Here is a 21,575-nt window from a genome sequence, read left to right on the forward strand (position 1 = left end):
ACGCCCCCAACTACCCCACTGATGCTACCAGATCAGGCTGTCTATTGGCTTCCTGAGACGAAATGCACCTACATCGATTTTCTGTTTTGTTTTCTATTCTTTTTTGTAACACATTACTTCGGCTGGACGGGCGGTCGGAGAGGCCCGATCCGACCAATTGGCCAGTTACGCCAAGCCCTAGCACTTACACCCAAAGTACCAACTACCACAATAAAGAACGAAACTTAAAGGTATTCCCATCTTTTTTTTTTTTTTTTTTTTATTATTCCTCCACTACAAAAAATAGGCAAACCAAGTAAGTGCTAGAAGGCGGTGGCAAGGGTCAATCAATTGGAAAGACCAGAACTCAACACTCCATCTGAGCAAATGTATTTTTGAGGACATATTGAACAGAAAATATAGTGCTTGAGAACTCCTTACCAAAAGAGTATATCCTCCACGTAGCCCCGACATGGTCAAGGCGAATGGGTTTCCCCCTTACTAATCCCCAATTTTGGACTCCAAGTGGGTAGGGAGCATGGTTGATGAAAAATAAATCCCAAAATCCATGGCTGATAAAAACTAAAGCATCCCCCTCAAAACCCTTAAAAGTAACCATTCCTCTGACCTTGACCTCAAGCTCAGATGAACAAAAATTCAAAACTAGAAAAACCGCTCCAACTGTAGACGAAGGAAACTTCCCACGATTCTTGGTTATTGAATTAATTGAAAATAAAAAAATTGGAAATTTATCACCTTTCCTAATAGAAAAGACATTATCCACAAAAAGTAAACCAAAAATGATCAAAAAAACAAGATGGAAATCTACTAGTTGAGATAACCAATCTTAGAGATGCTCAATCTCTATTCAAAATGAAGAACTTCCATGAGTACAAGTGCAAAGTCTTTCCCCATAAAACACTAAACACTTTGAAAGGAGTAATTCGAAGTTATGAACTATCGCTGGCAACTAAAGAAAAAATAAAAACCGAATTAGAAAAACAAGGAGTAATCAACCACATCCGCATAAACATAAAAAGAAACAATAAAATAATAACAACCAACACATACATACTAACGTTTAACAAATCAACAATACCTAAGGAAATAAAAATTGGCTACTTAAATGTAAAAGTAGACCAATATATCCCAGCCCCATTAAGATGTTCCCATTGCCAAAAATATGGACATCATAAAGAAGCCTGTAAAGGAATAAAAATATGTGCAAAATGTGGCAACAAAGAGCCTGACCACACCGAAGAAAAATGCATAAATGAGGTGAAATGCGCTAACTGCAAAGAAGATCACCCGGTCTTCTCTAAAATATGCAAAACATATAAAAAAGAAAGAGAAATTATACAAGTAAAGTACAAGAAAAACACAACCTTTCCAGAAGCCAGAAAAATAGTTGAGACGTACATGAAAGACAACACATATGCTGAGACAACAAAAAAAGACAACTAAACCATACCAACATAATGAAATACATGATCAATATAGGGAGCTGATAAACAAACTGATTGCATTAGATATTAAAGAATGGCCAGAATTTCAAAATAGCCTAAAAGAAAAATACTCAAATCTGGGAAACAAAATAGAAATAACAAATCCAAACAAAGAAAATAATATTCCATCCACAACAGAACCATTAAAAAAAATTATCACAGAAACCAACAAAACAACCACCAGAAATTAATAAAAACATAAGCAATGATAAAACAGCAAATAAAGAACGTTCCAGAAAAGAAAACCAAACAATAGGCATGCAAAATAGATTCCAAATTCTAGAAAAAATGGAAACCGAAAACACCCTAGATAAAAACAAAAGAAACCAAACACAAGTAATCAAGAGGGAAAAAATGAACAAGAAGTCAAAACGGCAACATCTCAAGCAAGATCCAGATCGACGTCCAGATCCAAACAAAAAAAAGAAAAAACCCAGCAAAACACTTCACCAAAGACACAAACTCCGACAAAAGATAAACCCTCTACTTCTAAAGAGATGGAAATAGAGGAAAACTAAACAACCTCATGGATAGAAATAAAACACAACAAATTATCCAATGAAATTGTCATGGAATAAGATCTAATTATAATATACTTCTTATACTTATCTCACTCTTCAACCCAGCCATTGTTTGCTTACCAGAAACCTTCCTACAAAACATTAACCATTTCAAAACACCAAACTATGAACAATACAACTATTTCCATAACACAGGCCTTCGTGCTAATGGAGGCACCTCAATTCTTGTAAGGAATAACATACCTCAAAGCAATTTCTCTGTCAAAACAAACCTCCAAGCAATTACAACTCGTCACATTAAACAAAACAATCACAATCTGCTCAATATACCTCCCTCCTCATGAACCAATAAATGAAAATGAACAAGAAAATTTAATGAAACAACTACCTTCACCATTCATTCTTCTAGGAGACTTTAACTGCCACAGTACGTTATGGGGATGCGAAGTCACAAACTCCAAAGGAAACAAAATTGAACAATTAACAAAAATGACTTGTGCCTTCTCAATCAAAAAAAAATCCCACATACTTATATCCAACAAATGGATCAACTAGTGCCATTGATCTTACCATGTGTGATCCATCAAGCTTCTTGGATTATACGTGTAAAACGATGGCCGCCAAAGAATACAGTACATAATAGTTTTTTACATCTCGATAACTACTTATTTCTGCAAAATTTCCATGCGATTTTTGTATTCAGCATAGTCGAAAATGTTCAAAAGTCGTCATTCCAAAGAAAATTGTGGAGGTGGACCTACTGTAAAAATTTACCAAAAAAAAAAAAATAAATAAAATACGGTAACATAAGTGCATAAGCACCAAATTTTTTGGGGGGGGTTTGTTTTGGTTTACTTTGACTTTGTTTGTTAAATCCGGTAAAAAAAATAAATAAATAAATAAAAATAACAAAAAAAAATACAAAAACAATAATAAAAAAGAGTATCGTAAAACTTTAAACTTGAAAATAATATTTAAAAATAACGCAGATTCCATTTTGACTTTCACCAATTTTCCTGTTAATAATTACATAAACTCTGGCAAAAAAATATATATATACTTCCAAAAAAACAAACAAAATCATAACAAAAATCGGTGAAGCTTAAGAAGGTCCTGCAGACGAGCCTCGTTTTGACATTCAGAAAATTTAGGTTAACACCCGGTGAAGCTACCGAAAAGTAACCCTTTTGAAATGAAGATGGATATAAACAATATTTTTAAAATTAATTTCTTAATTTTACTTAAAAACAAAATGTAAACATAAACAAAATATTTTTTAATTTTAAATAAACATTGATTGTAAAGAATTTAAAAAAAAATAATTATTGAAAAATATTGCAAAGTATTTACATAGCTGGTTCTTTGGGATTATAGGGGCGCCTGAAACCTCCCTTCCATAACGAAAAAGGCTTTAGTGTTTTTACTATTTTAAAGCACTTTTTTTTTTTTTTTAAAGTTTGAAACACAAGTAGTGGCTAGTTAACTTAGAAAAACAAGTGTGCATTGGCGGAAATTCTTCAGGGTTTAAATGTATTGTAATGCTTTTATGGTGGTCAAAAAACATTTTCAGCCACCATATTACTTCCTGTTTACTTGCCTCCCAACGAGGGCAGTTAGACACAAGGTAGGTTTTTAATGTAGAGAAGCATTTATTACTAAAAAAAAAACGAAATGGTGAAATATAAAAGCAAGTAAAGCTAAAATTAAAAAAAAAAGTTTTTTTTAATTCAAAGAATTAAGGAAAGACAAAAATTCAAAGAAATTTCGAAACTCATTAAGAAAAATAAAGGTTACCTTTAAAGTAGTTAATAAAATTCTTGTACATCATATTAAATATGTTCTATGACGTTTTTATCATAAATTTTTCAGAACATTAATCTCACTTCAAACAAACAGTTCAACTTAAAAATATAAGAGAATCATAATGACAGAATCGTAAATCTAAGGTATTTTTCAACGATGCGATTCTGATTCCCCCCCAAAATACACAATTCTTACGATTAACGATTCCGATTAATTGTCCCACCACTAGTTGTAACCAGTATCAAAGTTGCTTAACTGATCTTGGATAGGCTAGTGTTTCAACATGATATAGTTGGAAGCAATTTGAATATAAGATAATATGCATAGAAAGGCAAAATAAGTGGACGCGTAGATGTAGTGCTGGTGGCGTCGGAATTTGGAGTTGTCACTTTTTGTATGGAGTGGGGGCGGCAGTCGGGTTTTAAATCATATTGTTAAAATAATCTACATATTAAGTACATTTACAGAATTTTTAAGGGTATTTTTTGTCAAGTTTTAAGGATTTATTTGGAATCGAGTCATTATGCATCTATTTCTGTTTGATATTGATTGGATGAGAAGTTGTTTGATAAGCATTTTGATTGGTCAAGCAAGATTACATTAGAGGAATCTTGAAAAAGACATTAGTAAAATCTAGGGTTGTTACTATTGAGAAATAACGTTGCAGATGCCTGTATGTTGACCTTTGTCTCAAAGAATGCTTACTGTAGGGAGGCATGTGAAGATTGGTATATTAAAGGTTTTAGGATACAACCAACCCGATTGAAGATAATGTTTTGTAGATTTAACTACATTAATTTTATAAATATTTAACATCATTCTGCTCCTCAAGCTGCAGATATGAAATGGAAAAACTAAGATAGCAACATAGTCATCATGCAGAGGACCAAGGTATTAGATAAAACCAATAAAGCCATTAATGAGAAAATCATATTTTAATTTGTTGCTATGACAGCATAGACATAATTCAGAAAAATAAAGAAAAGATTTATCTATTATGAAATCATGCAATTTATTTGTTGAATAAAAGAAATTCCAGTTTCATCTTTAAACCTTGTATGCAAACAGTGCTTTTTTGTGTGTTTTTTTTTTTTGTATGTGAATTGTGAAACTATCACAAATGCACATTTTAAAAATATTGGATTTAAAATTTTTTGTTAATCCATGTTACATTCGTTATAAAATAACTCGTATTTTGGCTTTTCTTGTGTCTAGCTGACTTTGACTAGAAAATTTATTCTAATGCAAGTGTCTGTACAACTTCCCACCATAAGCCCCTGACGCTTCCCTTTGAAGCTCATCTAGTGCCACCTCTTACCCAAGAACTTAATCAAAAGTTTTTACTTTCACATTGGAAATTTGAAAAATATTTTGAATTTGCAGAATCACCATCTTTTGTCTTGTCTCATGCTCTACTTATGTTTGACTTTTCATAAACTCTTGTCTGTTGCCATTTTGCTTGAGCAGCTCATCAGGATCAGGTCGTTATCAACTGATTCTCTACATGTTTTAAGCAGCCTACCATGTGGCTTTGAACCATCAATGTCAATGTGGGACACACTTTTGAGAATTTCGGATGACTGATGGTAAGTGATGTGGCAATACCAGTTGATACGTTGTTGTGCAACAAACATTTTCATTAAGGCTGATCTTCATCTGATGTACCAGATCCAGGATCATGTTGACCTGATACTTTGTTCTTGACCATGTTTTGCATGTAAAAGCACAGGCCAGACATGTAAGAATAGCAACATACACCACATATGATGGGATCCCTGTTTTTAAAAAATTGTTGACAGTTGCCTGAACACCCTTCATCTGCCAGATATGTCATAGTTGTCTATGATAAACCCAAAAGGATGGGGGAAGAAATTTTCCAAGCCTGGTCAGTCAGTCTTTATAAGTCTCCCTCTCTGTCTAAATTTAGATTCGACAAGAAAAAAAAGGAAAGATTTTTAATGCTTCAGAGAATAGAGAAAAGATTTTCACTTTCAATAAAGTAAAGAAATATTTTGATGATGCATGAACGATTCATTTAAAACTGTTATACAATAAAAAAGAATCTTATAAAGTCCAACACATGACAATGCATTATATATGCATATAATCCATATAATGCATTATATATGCATATAATGCATTACATATGCATATAATCCATATAATGCATTATATATGCATATAATCTATATAATGCATTATATGGAATATGTAAAAGAAAAAAAAACTGTGGTAGAAGAAAACATGAAATTTGAATTTCCCATATGAAAATCATTAAAATTAATTAAAAGAAAAAAACACATGAAGATGCTCGTCTTGCAGCAAAACATTTTTGCCAACCATTGTTATTTATTTGGGTCATTTCACTAGTATTTTCATGACAAAACATGAAAATTTAGAATGAGTCATGTTCGTGCAAGAAGAAATAAATCACCACAACAAGCAAAATGTGATTACATTCAGTTCGTTTCACAGTCAGTTGAAAGGTAATTACTCGTCCAAGCTTCTGCACTACACATACGTAACATACCAGTTCCACTTCTTGCACTCACTACACTACTGATCTAGAGAGGTAATCAAACTTGTCTTATAATGGAATATCTTTGCTGTGTAAAAAGAAATTAGTTGGCAATTGACAAGTGAAATAGAATTATCACGTCCAGAGTTTCTCTTGCACCCTTCGTCCAGTCTCTTAATCTCCCGCTCTATCCAAACTCTCTCCCTCTGTCTAAATTTTTTCCTTCTCATTTTTCATCCAGAGCTCTCCCATCTTCATTTTCCTTCTTTATTCTTTCTTCCATCAGTTTTCTACCCTTTTTCACCTCATTTTTCTTCTCTTCCTTTCCTTATCCTATCTTACTTTTCATCCGTTTCTGTTACTTCAACCCTAAAGTTACACTTGGATAAATCATAAATCCGCAGCTTCTATGTACACTTGGAATTGTTATGGCCATCTTTTGTTACATAACGCACAAATTTTCACATGTGTTTCTCCAAATTGCAATTGGCACATTCAGCATGCAAAACATTGTGACCTTTCATTTTATTAGTTGAATGGTTGTCATACTTTCAAAGTGTTAAGCAGCTATATAAAAAAAGACAGACCTGAATCGGTGTTTATATTGTACCTTTAATTGTATACTCTCAGTTAATTTTAATTTTTTTGTGCAATAAGATATAGTGTGATTTCTAATTGCTGTACAATTTGGGATTGGAGGAGGAAGTGTGAAAGACAAAACTGTATTTTAAGAAATTTTCTTGTATCCGTTATCTATTTTGTAAACATGAAAATAATCAAAGCTTGTATGAGATTGAATAACTCTTGTTACACACAGGAACTAAGATATCTTTAGGAATCATAAAATGTGTTTCGTTTTAAGAGTCTGGAAACGGGATGGGTTGTCTGTTTCACCATCTTTTGTGTGTTGTTCTATAAAAATGTCCCCTGCTATTACGTTCCATGGTGAATTGCCCCTAAACCTACCAGAACTTACGTGGGTGTGTTTGTATGGATGAGCGACCTAGATCAGTCTTATCTGCTTTTTTGAGTGCTTATCTTTTTCATCCTTCTGTAGAAATGGAGGGGGGGGGCATAGCATCATTTCTTTATCATGAAAGCAAAACATGAATAGGATATTTGCGTTAATAAGAAACTCATTTTCCTTTCTTAGAAAATTGAATTTATACTTAAAAATTACTAAACCTTGTGAGATAAAATTCTATTAATAGTTTTAATATCATTATTATTATGAGAAGAGATTATTCTATAATTAGAACTTCAAACCATTTAATTAAATACTAACAATCCATATTGCCGTTGCTAAGGGTTAAATGAGGATTCAGTGTAGTACTAATTCCTAGCCTTTTAAGAACTGCTGCTACCCCAAGAATTTTAAACATATAAAATATTCTTCAAAGGATAGTTGAAGTTTTGAAGGAGGTTCGATCCCCCATATCTCCTTTAGATTAGGAAGGAACTTAAATGATTCGGGACTACTTCTGTTATCTACCCCAGAAAATTTTACACATCCGATTTAAATTTCATAAAATGTGCGGGTGTGAAGAGTGGTATTTGGGAACATTCAAGGGGAGAAAAGTGAGATTCAGAAACCGTTTCATTGTATGCCCTTATCAATTTTACATAAAACACAAATTTTATGTAAAATTATCTGATCTTTCTTTCTACGGGTAGCCATCACAAACACAGATATATATATATATATATATATATATATTTCAATTTATCTACATGTAGAAATTGAGCTAGCATGATCGCCATTTGTTTTTGTAAATTAAAGCACTCAAGTGTTATACGGGTCATACTCTTGCTTCTGATGTCAATAAATTCAATTCCACCACTCATTACTCTGTTGGCAAAAATTCGACACCAACACTCTGTTGTCTAAACTCTCTTCAAAATACGACTCACTGCTCACAAGACTTGCTTCTTCAACGTCCAAATCTAAACTTCCCAGTCTCTCCAAACTCAGGATTTTTTTTTTATTCCTAGCTAGAGCATCTCGTTTGCATATCACGTGACAAACTTGACAAATAGCGACCATTATTTTTCTTTCTTTCTTCATTTTTTCCGGCTGTCCCAGAACTGGTTCATACTAATTTTTAACATCTTGTCTTTGGTAAAATTTCAGACCACATATCAGACACCACCGCTGACTCCGTTAGCAAGGGACAAACCGTCTCGGCGGCCAACCTTAACCGCAAGAAATATCTGTTGAAATTTAAACATTTATTTTAATATATATATATATATATATATATATATATATATATGTATGCATTGAATAGATTTTCAGCATTTACTTCAAAAGTGCTCAATACAGGTGTAGAGCTTGATAGTAGTATGAAAATATATTTATGATAATTAACCTACGTCTCTGTTTCATTCCAATAGGAAATCATCAGGCTAAATACATGGATTTTTGTTATTGGATGTTTTATATATCTGAGTAGTGTTAGGTCTAACTAATCAGATTCGTTTTTATTTCCCTTTTTCAGGTTTCAAATAATTCCAGTTTGTTGTGAAATTTCAACAATAGAATATTAGACATCAATTAATAACTATTCCCAACTGTCAATTTCTTGGGGCCCTCCCCCCCATTTGAAAATTAAATTAAATTCATGATCCCTAATGAAATAAAATTCTCGAAATTTCAATTTCCTCTTAAATTTAAGATATTTTCTTGAATTCAAATCATGTAATGGATTTTGATCAAAATTGGTGTAATCATAAGGTTTAATATAATTTTAGTATTTTAATTATCAAACCAGGACATAAATCTGTGCAAAACTTTTCTGTTCGTGGAATATAATTTTACCCTTGAGGCAAGTATTCTTCTAGGTATCGAGTTCAAAAACATACATTCGAAATTATTTATGGGATTTAAAAAGAACAAAAAAATGAAACCAAATGAAAGTAAATAAATGCTTGGCTAACGTCGGGTAAATACAACTAATCCATGTATATAATAAAAACGTTGCAGTTTTTCCCCTCTGGACCAAAATACTGTAGGTTTACAACAACAGATGACACATACAAATTTATTATGCCTAGCCACTATCTTATGTAACTTTATAAATACTTTTCTTACACATCTAGGTGTTTCAATAAAACCCTAGATTCCATCCGAGGAGAAACACCAGCACTGTCACATTAACCTACAAAAGGAAGTAGTCCCGATTTTTCCCCTATTACTGAAGTCCTCCTACCGATCCCCATAAACACCGCAGGGATTTATACACATGGTATGGATATTGTGGTGATTACACCCTTCATAACTAATTCATAAACTAATAGCCCAAACGTTCAATTCCGTCCATCGATTCGAAAAATAAATTATCCCTGAAACCATTCCTGCTGTTCTGATTGGCTTAGATCAGTCTGATCCCTTATTCCAGATTACAATTATGTAAACTAAAACGAACATGCAAGCCGTTATCCAACATAGCGTCTACCAATACAGGAGGCCAGCATTTTACATTAAATAAAGCAATTACGAAACAGCATGGAGATATTTGCTTTTCACCCCCCCTTTCTTATTCTCTCTTTCTCTCTCTCTCTCTCTCTCTAAATGTGTTTAGAGAGAGAGAGAGAGACAGAGAGAGATAGACAGTCAGAGCGAGAGTTATATCTGTTTTGTTTACATTCGAACACTATACCGAAACGAAAGAGACAGATAGAGAGAGTGAAAGAGAGAGAGAGAGAGATAAAATCATAACGGCAGAAAGAGAGAGAGAGAGAGAGATGTTTAATCATCATAGATTAATCTCATTTCATTACCGCGTCCCGTTATTGAGTTTAAATAGAAAAATACAGAGCGCTATTTTGATACCGTCGTGGTGGAGCAGTGGATATCGGGATCGCATAGTAACATACGGTTTCATGTTTGCCCCCATGTAACGGATTGATTTTTTTTTAAGTTTTAACATTTAAACAGGATTACGCCTTATTATAAATATGCATAACATTGTTTTTTTTTTCTCTCCATTTTCCTCAGTTATTTTATTATCGAAATGAAACAATAAATCTTCATTTGTTTTTGGGATGTTTTCTTTTATTGTTTTTTTTTTGGGGGGGGGATTATTTTTTATTTTTATATTTTTATGTTAATGCCTGAGCTATGAAGATATGTTTGCTGCAAGGCTAAAAATTAAAACCAATAGCTATTACGTTACGCATGCATATTCGTAATGCCGTCGTTTGACCGTTACCTGGCAAATTCCTTTTTTTTTAATCCCCACACTTTTACACCGATTTTCCCCAGCTAAAACTCAAATATAAAGTTTCGCATGGGTTCGAATACCTTATATATTAAGTTTCATGTCTGTAGGCCAAAAACTGACAGTTGGGTAGACAAAATTTTTAAAACAAATATATATACGCATACATAAATATATATAGAAAGAGGTTTGTGTTTACTATAACCTTTTTACGCAAGTATTTCGCACGTATAAATCATGTAGAATATCTGCATGAATATAATTACACGTAATAGTTAACTAAAGATGATTATTTCATAAGAAAACCGGAAAAAAACACTAATAGGGAATTAATTAAAATGAATATTTAAAAGAATATGCAAATTAGATCTTTTGCAGATGAATGCGATTCCACGATTTAAATATAACAAAGTTGTATTTTCTTTTTAAATAGAAAAAAGGGGTTTTTAATATGAATATCAATACACACACACAAAAATTATACGAATATAGATTGGAATTTATTTAAAGTCAAGTTCTGCAAATATCACTTTTCAAACCTCCTCCGACTAAATTCAACAAACCTGAACCTCATGGATTTTAACCACACGCACAAAATCCGCACGCATCAATTACAAACGACATTCAACTCACACCAGTTTGAGTTAACTGCGACACGCACATGGAAAAACTCAACTGGACTATACGGAAGAAGTCACCAGTTCAAAAACGAGTTAGCTGCTCTATGCACACTAAAAACTCAACTCAACAACTGGCCGTTCGATAATGCATTCAACACACCGGGGACCCAATCGACTCGAACGACGCACACCAACACCAGTACAGACCCACTTGTACATGGCACTGCAGGCATATTGCGTACTGACTTCGATCATAGTGTAATACCAATTTTGACTATCATCTCCAAAACACGGGCCATACGTGCAGACTCACTCGCACATACATCACTCAGCACATTCAACCTAATCACTTTGCAGAGTAAGACCGTGCAAATTCATTTGTATTTACTTTCAATCTGACAACGAACAATCGTGCAAACCTGATCATTCTCAACCAAACATGTCGGACATTTCTTACACCCTTCATCGCCTACAGGATGCTTCAACTAATTTTGACTCATCTTCCGGACACTACATAAAACGTACATATATTACTGAATTGATTATCCAATTAATTTTCTAAGGAGGGGGCCCTGTCGTAGCCCCGATGCACGCGCGTCGAATCTACTCCAAAACAAAATAATGGCGCGCTGCCTCAACAGTAAAACCCAGTTGCGCGCGCGTGGATGAATAAACATCGTTTCAGCTGTGCGTACATTTTCTTTGCACACCCACGCAAATTCGGTAGTTCTTAAACGAAATTTCAGTCATTCGTGCGGACGTCATCTAAGGCATCTTACGTCATAAGAATGTTATTCTTTTCATCCAATCAGATTACAAGGAAAGGAAATTTAAAAAAATGTTTTTTTTCTGAATGCCTCCCTGGAGCCGGTCGGACAAGTATAAAAAGGGCATTTTTCGCCCACATCGGGGTCGACCTTTGACCACCATGGCGTAAACATCAACATCGACCCGTCCGCGTTTGGACGTTAAACACGCACGCGCCCCTCAATTAATTCCTCCACGTGGATACGGGCTTGCAACCCTAATGGACCTTTTTTATTCCCCGTTTCTATCTCCCCGCTAAGTAAGCGGTGTTTAAAATTTTTTTTTTTTTTTTTTTATAGTTTAATTCTTTGAAAAAAGACTTGTTATTTCTAACCAAGAACTCTTACTTGTCTCCTTCAGAACATTCAATTAATTCAGTCAAAGACTTTCCTGGATAATTTCAATACGAAAAAAAAACAAAAACAACATTCAATTACCTATCACATATTATAGATCTTTTTATACCTCAGTTGAGGAACTGTCTTTTTTATTACATGGAAAAACATTGAATTATCTCAGTCACAGAGAGAGACTTTAGACCAAGAAGAAACCTTGCTAATCCCACCTCCCCTCAAAAAAAAAAAAAAAGTTTGCGATAAAACGATATTTCGACTGACGAAATTATTTATCTCTCGAGCCATTTTCTTCTAGCTTCAAACGATCTACCATTTTTTTTTCTTTCCGTCGATGTTATCTTGTTTCATATAAAACGTAGATAATGGAGAATTCATTTCGTCGTCAAACGTTGAAATTCGATCATTTCAAATGAATGTCAATCATCCGCACGATGATAGCCGAATGTTAATCTCGGGGCAAAACGAACAATCTCGTCCTTTTTATATCTACATTTGCGTATCATAAAAACTATTTAAATTTGTTGCATATCTTCATATAACTTAAAAGCTTTCTTTTGTCAAATGCACTAAAAATGATCTGAAATGACCTCACTATTTCAAATACTATCTATCGCAGTGTTTACTGTTTCTCTCCGTTATTTTCTACACTTAGATTATGACATCGATAGTTTCAGTAATGCTGTATGGATAAGAATGTTTCATTACATAAGTACAACTTTAATACATATTAAAAGCAAACCCTGCTGGCGGAAATAAAATCTAATGACTTAAAAAAGTAAATAATAAAAAAAAAAAAATCAACCCACTGACCGTTGATTTTTTTTTTTTTTTTTTTTTTTTTTTAAATTTCATTTAAAGTTAAAAATTTCTTTCCGAATTCATTTCAGATGGCGGGGCTTAAATCGTTTTGATTAAGACTGAACTATCGCGAGTCATTTTTGATGATTCAAAGAAGAAAAAAATACATCAACCTTGATTTTGCATTTTATTGTTGGGAAGTAAAGGATGGGGTTAGAAGCTAGACATAAAAAAAAATGAAAGAAAAAATGTTTAAAACTTAACAAAAAAGAAGAAAAAAAGAAACATAAATCGTTATAGAAAGCAAAAAAAGACTTTCTGATTTGCGTTTGTGTGCTGGAACGGATATTTATATATTTATTCACAAATACACAATGCTCTTTATTATAGAAGTAAAAAGTCACTTTAAAAGAATCTTTCTGCTCGTGAAGTATAAATATAATTCTTCAAATGAAACTGTTTATTTGCTATGATTGACGGAGTCCGTCCTTATTGTTAGCTAGTATAGTATATAATGGAACACGTCCTTTTGTTAGCTTAACCAAATGATGCAAGTGAAATTTATTATTCTATTATTAGAACCTTACATCACATGTGTAGCTTAAGAAATTAATGACACCAAGACCCCTCGACCCCCAACCCCATGTCCAGAAAAAATCTAATTTAGTAATTGGAGATTCATAGATACCCGTCCCGAGGAAAAGGCCAATGGGGCGTCTTCTCAGTCTCTTGTGGTGGACAATACCACGTCAATGGGATTCTTTTTGTACCAATGATTGATCGTTTATCAAGAACCAAAGACCACTCAAGGATAGATGTTAATGAGCTAGTCAGATGGTAAGGATTGATAACAATGTAACTGATAAAAGAGTGAGTGTCGCATGAAGTGGTGCCACCGTAGATTTGTGTAAGCTGGATGGACAAACGAACAAACGAATGAGTTCTGGAGAAAATTGGAACATACCGAAGACTGCTGGCAACATCAATGACATACCGAAGACTGCTGGCAACATCAATGACATACCGAAGACTGCTGGCAACATCAATGACATACCGAAGACTGCTGGCAACATCAATGACATACCGAAGACTGCTGGCAACATCAATGACATACCGAAGACTGCTGGCAACATCAATGACATACCGAAGACTGCTGGCAACATCAATGACATACCGAAGACTGTTGGCAACATCAATGACATACCGAAGACTGCTGGCAACATCAATGACATACCGAAGACTGCTGGCAACATCAATGACATACCGAAGACTGCTGGCAACATCAATGACATACCGAAGACTGCTGGCAACATCAATGACATACCGAAGACTGCTGGCAACATCAATGACATACCGAAGACTGCTGGCAATATCAATGACAGGAAATTGCGATTTGTGAGACAGAACAGACGGCCTAACGAAAGATCTATCCTTTGAAACAACCTCTGGCAAATGAGGACGTGGAAGACCAAAAACAAGAATGTCAGACAACGTGAAGAACATCGCATGGCTGAGTTGCTCAGAATGGAGCAGAACCGGACTTAATGGTAACAATTCTTGAAGAATCCTAAACACCATTCTGTCTAAGAAAGAAGAGTTGCATGAAGAAAAGGGGTTGAAATTAAAATAAAGGTTAGACAACCTTTGAGAAGGGATATTGCGATGAAATCACAGTATGCAAAACCTGGGGGACGAACATATCGAAGATGGAATGCAAAGGTGCGCAAGAAAAAAAAATGGATGGACAGTCACTTTGAAGTCAGTTTTATGACTCCACATTTTTAGCTGAAACCTCTTTGATCTGCTCGAATAAACAATCTACACCTGGAATTCTACTCTATTCATTTCCAACGTAACAAAACATAACTGCGTTTATAAATCTGTCATTGGTATGTATGTGTGTTTCGTTTTATATCATTATTCAACTATGTCAAATTCTGTCAATTCTTAGCCATTCGAAGCTGCTTATGTTGGGAAGTGGAAATCATAATATCCACCATAATCACCAGCAAACTGGTTTAAGCGTTTTACGATTTGACATTTAGTGAAATAATTCGTGTTTTGAAGCATCCTTCAATCGATGGCGAAACATTCACAAAGTTTGTGCACCATGATGCTAACGCATTGCAACCAAAATTTCCAATCCTGAGAGATTAATGTTTTTCTTGAAGAGAAACATTTGAAAAATTTTATTATAAATTTACATGCTCTAAAAATAAAATTGAATATACTTTTAAATTGTTTAAGGTGAAAAAAGTATTGAAGAAAGTGTAATTTGTTCATTTTATGTCTAAATTAAACACAGCTTGTTTAATTTTATATTAAGACTTGGAAGCCGTTTTGATTTTAATGTTTTAAAATCTACGAAGAAAAGCTGACCACCCTGCTCAAAACCGTTTTAGGACATATTAATATCAGTGACCGATGATCTTTTAACTTATAAACCCATTGATTTTGATGCTAATGTTGAAGAAACATTTTTGTACTCGTACATCTTAACAATAAAAGAATTTCTTGGATTATTCAGATTACTGTTCTTATCTTGGGAACAAAACGTTTTGGTGATCTTCTCCAGGTCTATCATGGATCTTTCTGTCAACTGAATTTTATCAAGTACTTTATCTACTGCGCCATAGATGATAAGTACTTGGTAAAATGTAGTTGAAAGTTGCATTCTTCTGGAGGCCAAAGATTCGATCCTCTGTGCAGATGACACTAAGAATACAATTGCGAATTATTTAGATCTTCTATCTGGTCATGGCTGCCAAAACGAGAACATGCTACCCCTGTGGTTAAATAAAAAGTTCTGTTCGAAATTCCATTCAGATCCAGAGTTCAACAAGATACACCTAAAAAAGGTCGAAAATTATATCGACCTAAACGTCATGAAAATAACTCAAGATGAGAACAGTAATCCAAAAAATCTAAATTATCAACCACGATCTAAAAAATTCAAAAACATGACAGGATTTCTGTTTGAATATTTTAAAGCATTCTTGAAGGTTCCCCATCCCTCCTTTCTGTGCCTTTTCGACACTTGATGTCTTTATTAAAGGCACTATCACTTTTTGTTTTTTAATATGCTCCTTTCACTCGCTTATCAATTTTTACAATTTTTAATCGCCGTTCTTACGACGCTTTCTGTTTTGTTGACCTTTCCCAATTTTTCGCCGCTTTGAGAGCATCTTTATTTTTATTTAAAACAATTTTCTTTTAAACTCATTATTTAATTAGTTGGAATTCATTATTGAGATGAGTAATTTTTATTTATTAATTGATTTATTACGGACTATTATCCTCGTTTTTAAGTTGTTCACGACGTTTCGGTTAACTCTTTCTCTGGCCTCTGTCAGGTTTTTACCGCGACGGGATAGGAACTCTGAATCTCCTAACTGCATCCTTTGTAATTAGGAATAGTTTTCCGAAAGGTCGTGAAACAACAACTTAAAGATGAGGATAATAGTCCGTAATAAATAAACTCATTTAGTTTTCTTTTTTGCTGGTATTAGTAACATTGTAGTAGTGAAAAACATTGACAACCGACGTGAGATGATTTGGTAATGGGAAGACCAATTAACCTCTATGACGTATTAATTTCCACTGACCCTTTTCAGCTTTAGAAAGTAGCTGAAAAGAACTCCCTGGTGCTAAGAAAGACGTCCTCACTCCTTTGTCTATTGGACAGCTGAGCAAAGTTATTCTCCACTGGAAGACATGCAGTTCGAAGAAAATAAAAACGAACTTACTTTAATTACATTTCTACTACTACACTCAACGGTGTAGCTCGCTCAAATATATCTTGTTGATTATAAAGGGGTTTGCTTTCATTTCGTTTGACATCAGTATTGTTATAGAATATTATAAGGCTTCCATGTTAAGATATAAATTTTCATTTGTTTAAAGTAAAATTTGAATCTTCTTCATGGAAACTGCTTCAAAACGACTCTTGAATTTCCAGAGTTGTTTGTGATACAATCAAATAGTTTTTACTTTGTGTTATGCAAAATAAAAGTGGTATAGAGAAACAAGATTTTATGAGTGTTAAATTATTGAGCCCATAACCTGTTGAGTCGCTGAGCTTGTGTAAATAATCCGCTCATCTATTCATTAGAGAATGAGGAAGCAAATGCCAACTTTAAATCGAATGAAAAAAAAAGAATACACACACGTGAATCTTTCTTTTTATTTATTTTTTAAACTAACGGTAAACATATCCCCGTATAAATGTGGTAACAGCAATTGTTTCCGTGTATAGCTGCTACATTTCTTCTGGCAGTAAACACACACACACACACACACACACACACACACACACACACACACGTATCTATGCATACTCCTATATATTTTTTTGTATTGATATTCATATTAAAAACCCTTTTTTCTATTTATTTAAAAAGAAAATTCAACTTTGTTATACATGGGTCGTGGAATTGCATTCATCTGCAAAAGATCTCGCTAATTTGCATATTCTTTTAAACATTCGTTTTAATTAATTTGTTATTAGTTTTTTCGGTTTTCTTATGGGATGATCATCTTTAGTTTGCTATCACGTGTAATTATATTCATGCAGATATTCTACATGATTTATACTTGCGTAATATTTGCATAAAAGGTTATAGTAAACACAAACTGCTTTCTATATATATATATATTTATGTATGCGCGTATGTATTTGTTTAAAAATACCATACTTCTCTGTTAGCTTTTGGTCTAGAGATATGAAACTTAAATATGGTATTCGAACCCATGCGAAACTTTATATTTAGGTTTTAGCCGTGAAAAATCGGTGCAAAAGTGAAAATTAAATAAAATGGAATTTGCCAGGTAAAGGTCAAACGATGGCATTACGAATATCATCGCATGGATTAGCTAGTGTTTCATAAGACAGTCCTCCCAGACATCTCCTTTTTTCGAGCGGGAGGGGGGTGATAGGCTGGGGAGTACTTCGGGTGATGACGTCATTTCTTTTCAAATTATGGTGTTAAGTGGGGGACGACTTGAGATTATCATCATATGGATAGGCGACTGTTTTAATTAGGCAATCCTCCCAGACTTCATCTCCTCCTTTTTATTCGAGTAGGAGGTAAGAAGGCGGTTACTTCGGGTTATGACGTCATTCTTCATCAAATTATTGTGGGAAGTGGTGGACGACTTGAGATTAACAAAATACTCGATATCCTATATATAGAGAGCAGATGTGGTTAAGCGCAGCGTGTCCTGTAAGAAATAATTACTTTGTCTTTTTTTATTGTGTTATGGTATACATTACTCAATGAAAAATGCCCAATACCCGGGCAACGTCGGATATCCCTGCTAGTATAATAATAAATGCGAAATCTGCATTGAACAAAATATCATATTTAAGGCTATTTTACGACCGGGCAATGCCGGGCGGCCTGCTAGCATCAATATAAATAAACAAAGCTTTAAAACGGAATAATTAAAAATGGCAATTCTGACAGAATTTTTCATATTTTTTATTTTTTATGAAACGTTGAACGGTGGGTAGTAACCCTTTTCAGCTTTAAAGCTATAATCAAAGTATAGTAAATTTGTTTCAAGTGTAAATTTTTATCTTTTTTTTTTTTTTTTAAATAAATATTTCAAAGTGTGGTAGCTGTTCTGCCCTCAATCAGAGGAGGTTTGATGCGTCTCGAATGGACAAATTTTACTTTTGTTCAATTCAGGTTGTCCACAATTAAATCGAAATTTATTTTTCCTTTTCTTTCTTTTTCAAGGTGTAACCGCCATATGATCAGTATGTAAAAAAAAAAAAAAAAAAAAAAAATGTATGTTCATGTTTGTTTTTTTTGTTTTTTTGCCCCGTAGATATAAGATTAAATTAGTTTTATAGAAGAATATTTCGACATTTACGTAATTCTAAATTTTATTCTAATGAAATTTTAAATTACGTGAAAAATATGTCGAAATATCTTGATTTATTGCTCTCAATACTTGTGTATAAACTTAGGTAGGTTGTGTGATTAGGAATCTCAAAAGTAATATGGTGTGGGGGGTGTAGGGGTAAAAGTTAAGACAGAAATTTGTAGATGTGTCCCTTCCCCGCCTCCATCCACCCTTTTTCTCTCTCGCTACCATTGAGACGGGAAGGAGAGAGTGGCAGTTTGTTGGAGTTAGGGTGGCCCCTTTCTCGCTCTTGAATTACGCACACACGCACAACAAGCACACACACCTCGGCAGTAGCAAGTCGGCAATCACAAAAGCCGGGTCCAACTCTTATGTATGTTTTGTATGCCGTCTGTCCAGGTTTCCCCGTTACGCTTAGCGTTTTTCTCCAAATGGAAGGAAATATTGCCACTATATTTCCAGAAAGACACCCTCTCTGTACAACTTTTACGGGAATTCCAAGGTCGCGTCGAGAGGTTACGCACCTCAGAAAACTTATTTTTTCATCATTTCGCTTTCTTTCAACAAAAACTCGTAAGGTTAGGAGCAACATTATTCAATACAAATAGCGATACATACGAGTAGTCAACATCACCACCACCACCACCACCACCACCATCGTTAGTGCTGTCGCGGCCGCTGCTAACTCGAAAGCAACCACCACCCATTCAGTCGTCGAGACGTTCGCCGCGCATTATTAGAAAGCCGAGAGAGAGAGGGACTAAGATGTCCCCTCTCGGTTTAGCTGAGGAGGTCCGCTATGCGGAAAGCAGACAAGAAACTCGGATCAAACAATAAGCGATTAACATCCTTCTATCCTGGTTGTGGAGAGAAATCAAATGCACCTGGTCATTTTCTCTCCCTTTTCTGACGTATTTAACCCGACAAAATATCCCTTTTTTACTTACATATTTCGGGATTGGATCGGTAAAGTTTTGTTTGTTTTTGTTTTTTTTAAACAGGGAAGGTAAAGCTTTTAAAGTTTATTTGTTTACATATTGTATTTCTAAATTAACATTTAAATGAACTTATTTTGATTAAAGTTTTTGGTATCGAATTTTACATTAAAGTAAAATAATCACACTTTGAGGTAGGGAATAACTTTAATAACACAAATTAATAATTCATTTAAGAATTAGTTTTACTTTCAACTTTACATTTAATGTCGTTCAATTAAAAAAACAAACGTGACTGCATTTTGTCTGACATTTGACAAATAATTTTGATTTGATTTTTCGTTCAAGAAAAATGATTATTTAATATTAATCAGCCCCATTTTTAGTGTTTGTCTTTGCTTATCAATTTTGGATAAAAACTAAACAAAGTTTGTGATCAATTTTCAATCTGGACCAATCGAAACAAAACAAGCAAAAATGCAAGTAAATAAAAACAAACAAAAAACGGACATTTTTTGATTTCGCACCTGTTGCCCCCCCCCCACCTTCGTTTTCTTGTTAAACACGATGAAGTGTATTTCGTGGCTGAACTTTTCTAGTTCACTGACATTGATATACTAAGAAATGTCTAAGATGTGAAGAGAACCACAATAATGTAACAAGAAAAACATTTTTTTTATTATTGTAGCAACAAATATTCAAAATGTCTTTAGTAGATAGAATTGAACACTCGCCAGATATTTTAAAAGAAATATTTTACTTTTAAATGGGTTGAATTAAAGAATGTCGGATCGTCGCATTTTTTTTTTAACATATATATATATATATATATACAAAATGAAAAACAAACAAACTTCGAAACTTTATGTTCTGATGATATTTTTAATCATAACATTTTTTTTTTTGTTTAATGTGATATTGCTTATTTAAGTTGCTCTTCTATGAAACTAAATGCCGACGACAATCGCAAGGAAACGAAACTGTTGCAGAAAAATAAGGATTTACCCTTTGTGCAAACTTTTCCCACATTGATCCAGGATATTTATTATTTTTCCCTCCCAATGGATCCAAATACCACAACAGAAACCGCCATGGATCGCACAAACATGGATCTAGAATCCGTGGACTCTCAGCAAATGCAGGATTTCTTTCGCAATTCTCTTCACTGGGAAGAGTATTTTGGTAGGTAAAAGCCCTTTTAAATTGTTCCTTTGTAAATTTATTTGTGCTTCAGTTAAAAACAATGATTATATTTCATTTCAACCTAGAGATCTCCAAAACATTTTTGAAACGACAAGCGCAAATATTTCCTTCGTTTGGAAGGGACATATTTATGAATGAATGGAGTTTTGCTATTTAGGTTGTAGAAAACAAACAAACAAAAACAAACGAACAAAAAAATTTACAAATTTCTTATTCTTAACAATATTGAATAAGCAAACCTTTTCCAAAGTGGGGTCGTGACCCCATTATGATGTCACTTATTCAGAGAGACTGCAAGTAGAGTTAACAAATAATATTTTTGCAGCTTTAGGATTTTATATTGCAAGATTTTTTTCTCTAAAATGAATAAACGTTGACATGTGTACGTTGTGTACAATTTGTAATGGGGAAAAGTGGTGTGGTCGCGAGGATAGGATGG

General features: G+C 33.9%; 1 protein-coding gene across 3 annotated transcripts in view; it reads left to right on the top strand.

Annotated features, from left to right (window-relative positions):
• LOC145255739 (pleckstrin homology domain-containing family G member 1-like) overlaps window positions 1-21,575 on the top strand; it is a 521,632-nt gene that overhangs the window by 286,354 nt on the left and 213,703 nt on the right. The window contains exon 1 of one of the 3 annotated variants that reach the window (XM_080114370.1): window positions 20,748-21,115. The exons of the other annotated variants lie outside the window; for them this stretch is intronic. Coding sequence (XP_079970496.1) covers window positions 20,875-21,115 — 241 coding nt within the window. The 5' untranslated portion in view covers window positions 20,748-20,874. Of the gene's footprint in view, window positions 1-20,747; window positions 21,116-21,575 lie in introns of those variants that run through there. 3 annotated transcript variants of the gene reach the window in all.

This window comes from Euprymna scolopes, chromosome 31, assembly GCF_053919585.1.
Source record: "Euprymna scolopes isolate OS-2025 chromosome 31, ASM5391958v1, whole genome shotgun sequence".
Taxonomy (NCBI): domain Eukaryota; kingdom Metazoa; phylum Mollusca; class Cephalopoda; order Sepiida; family Sepiolidae; genus Euprymna; species Euprymna scolopes.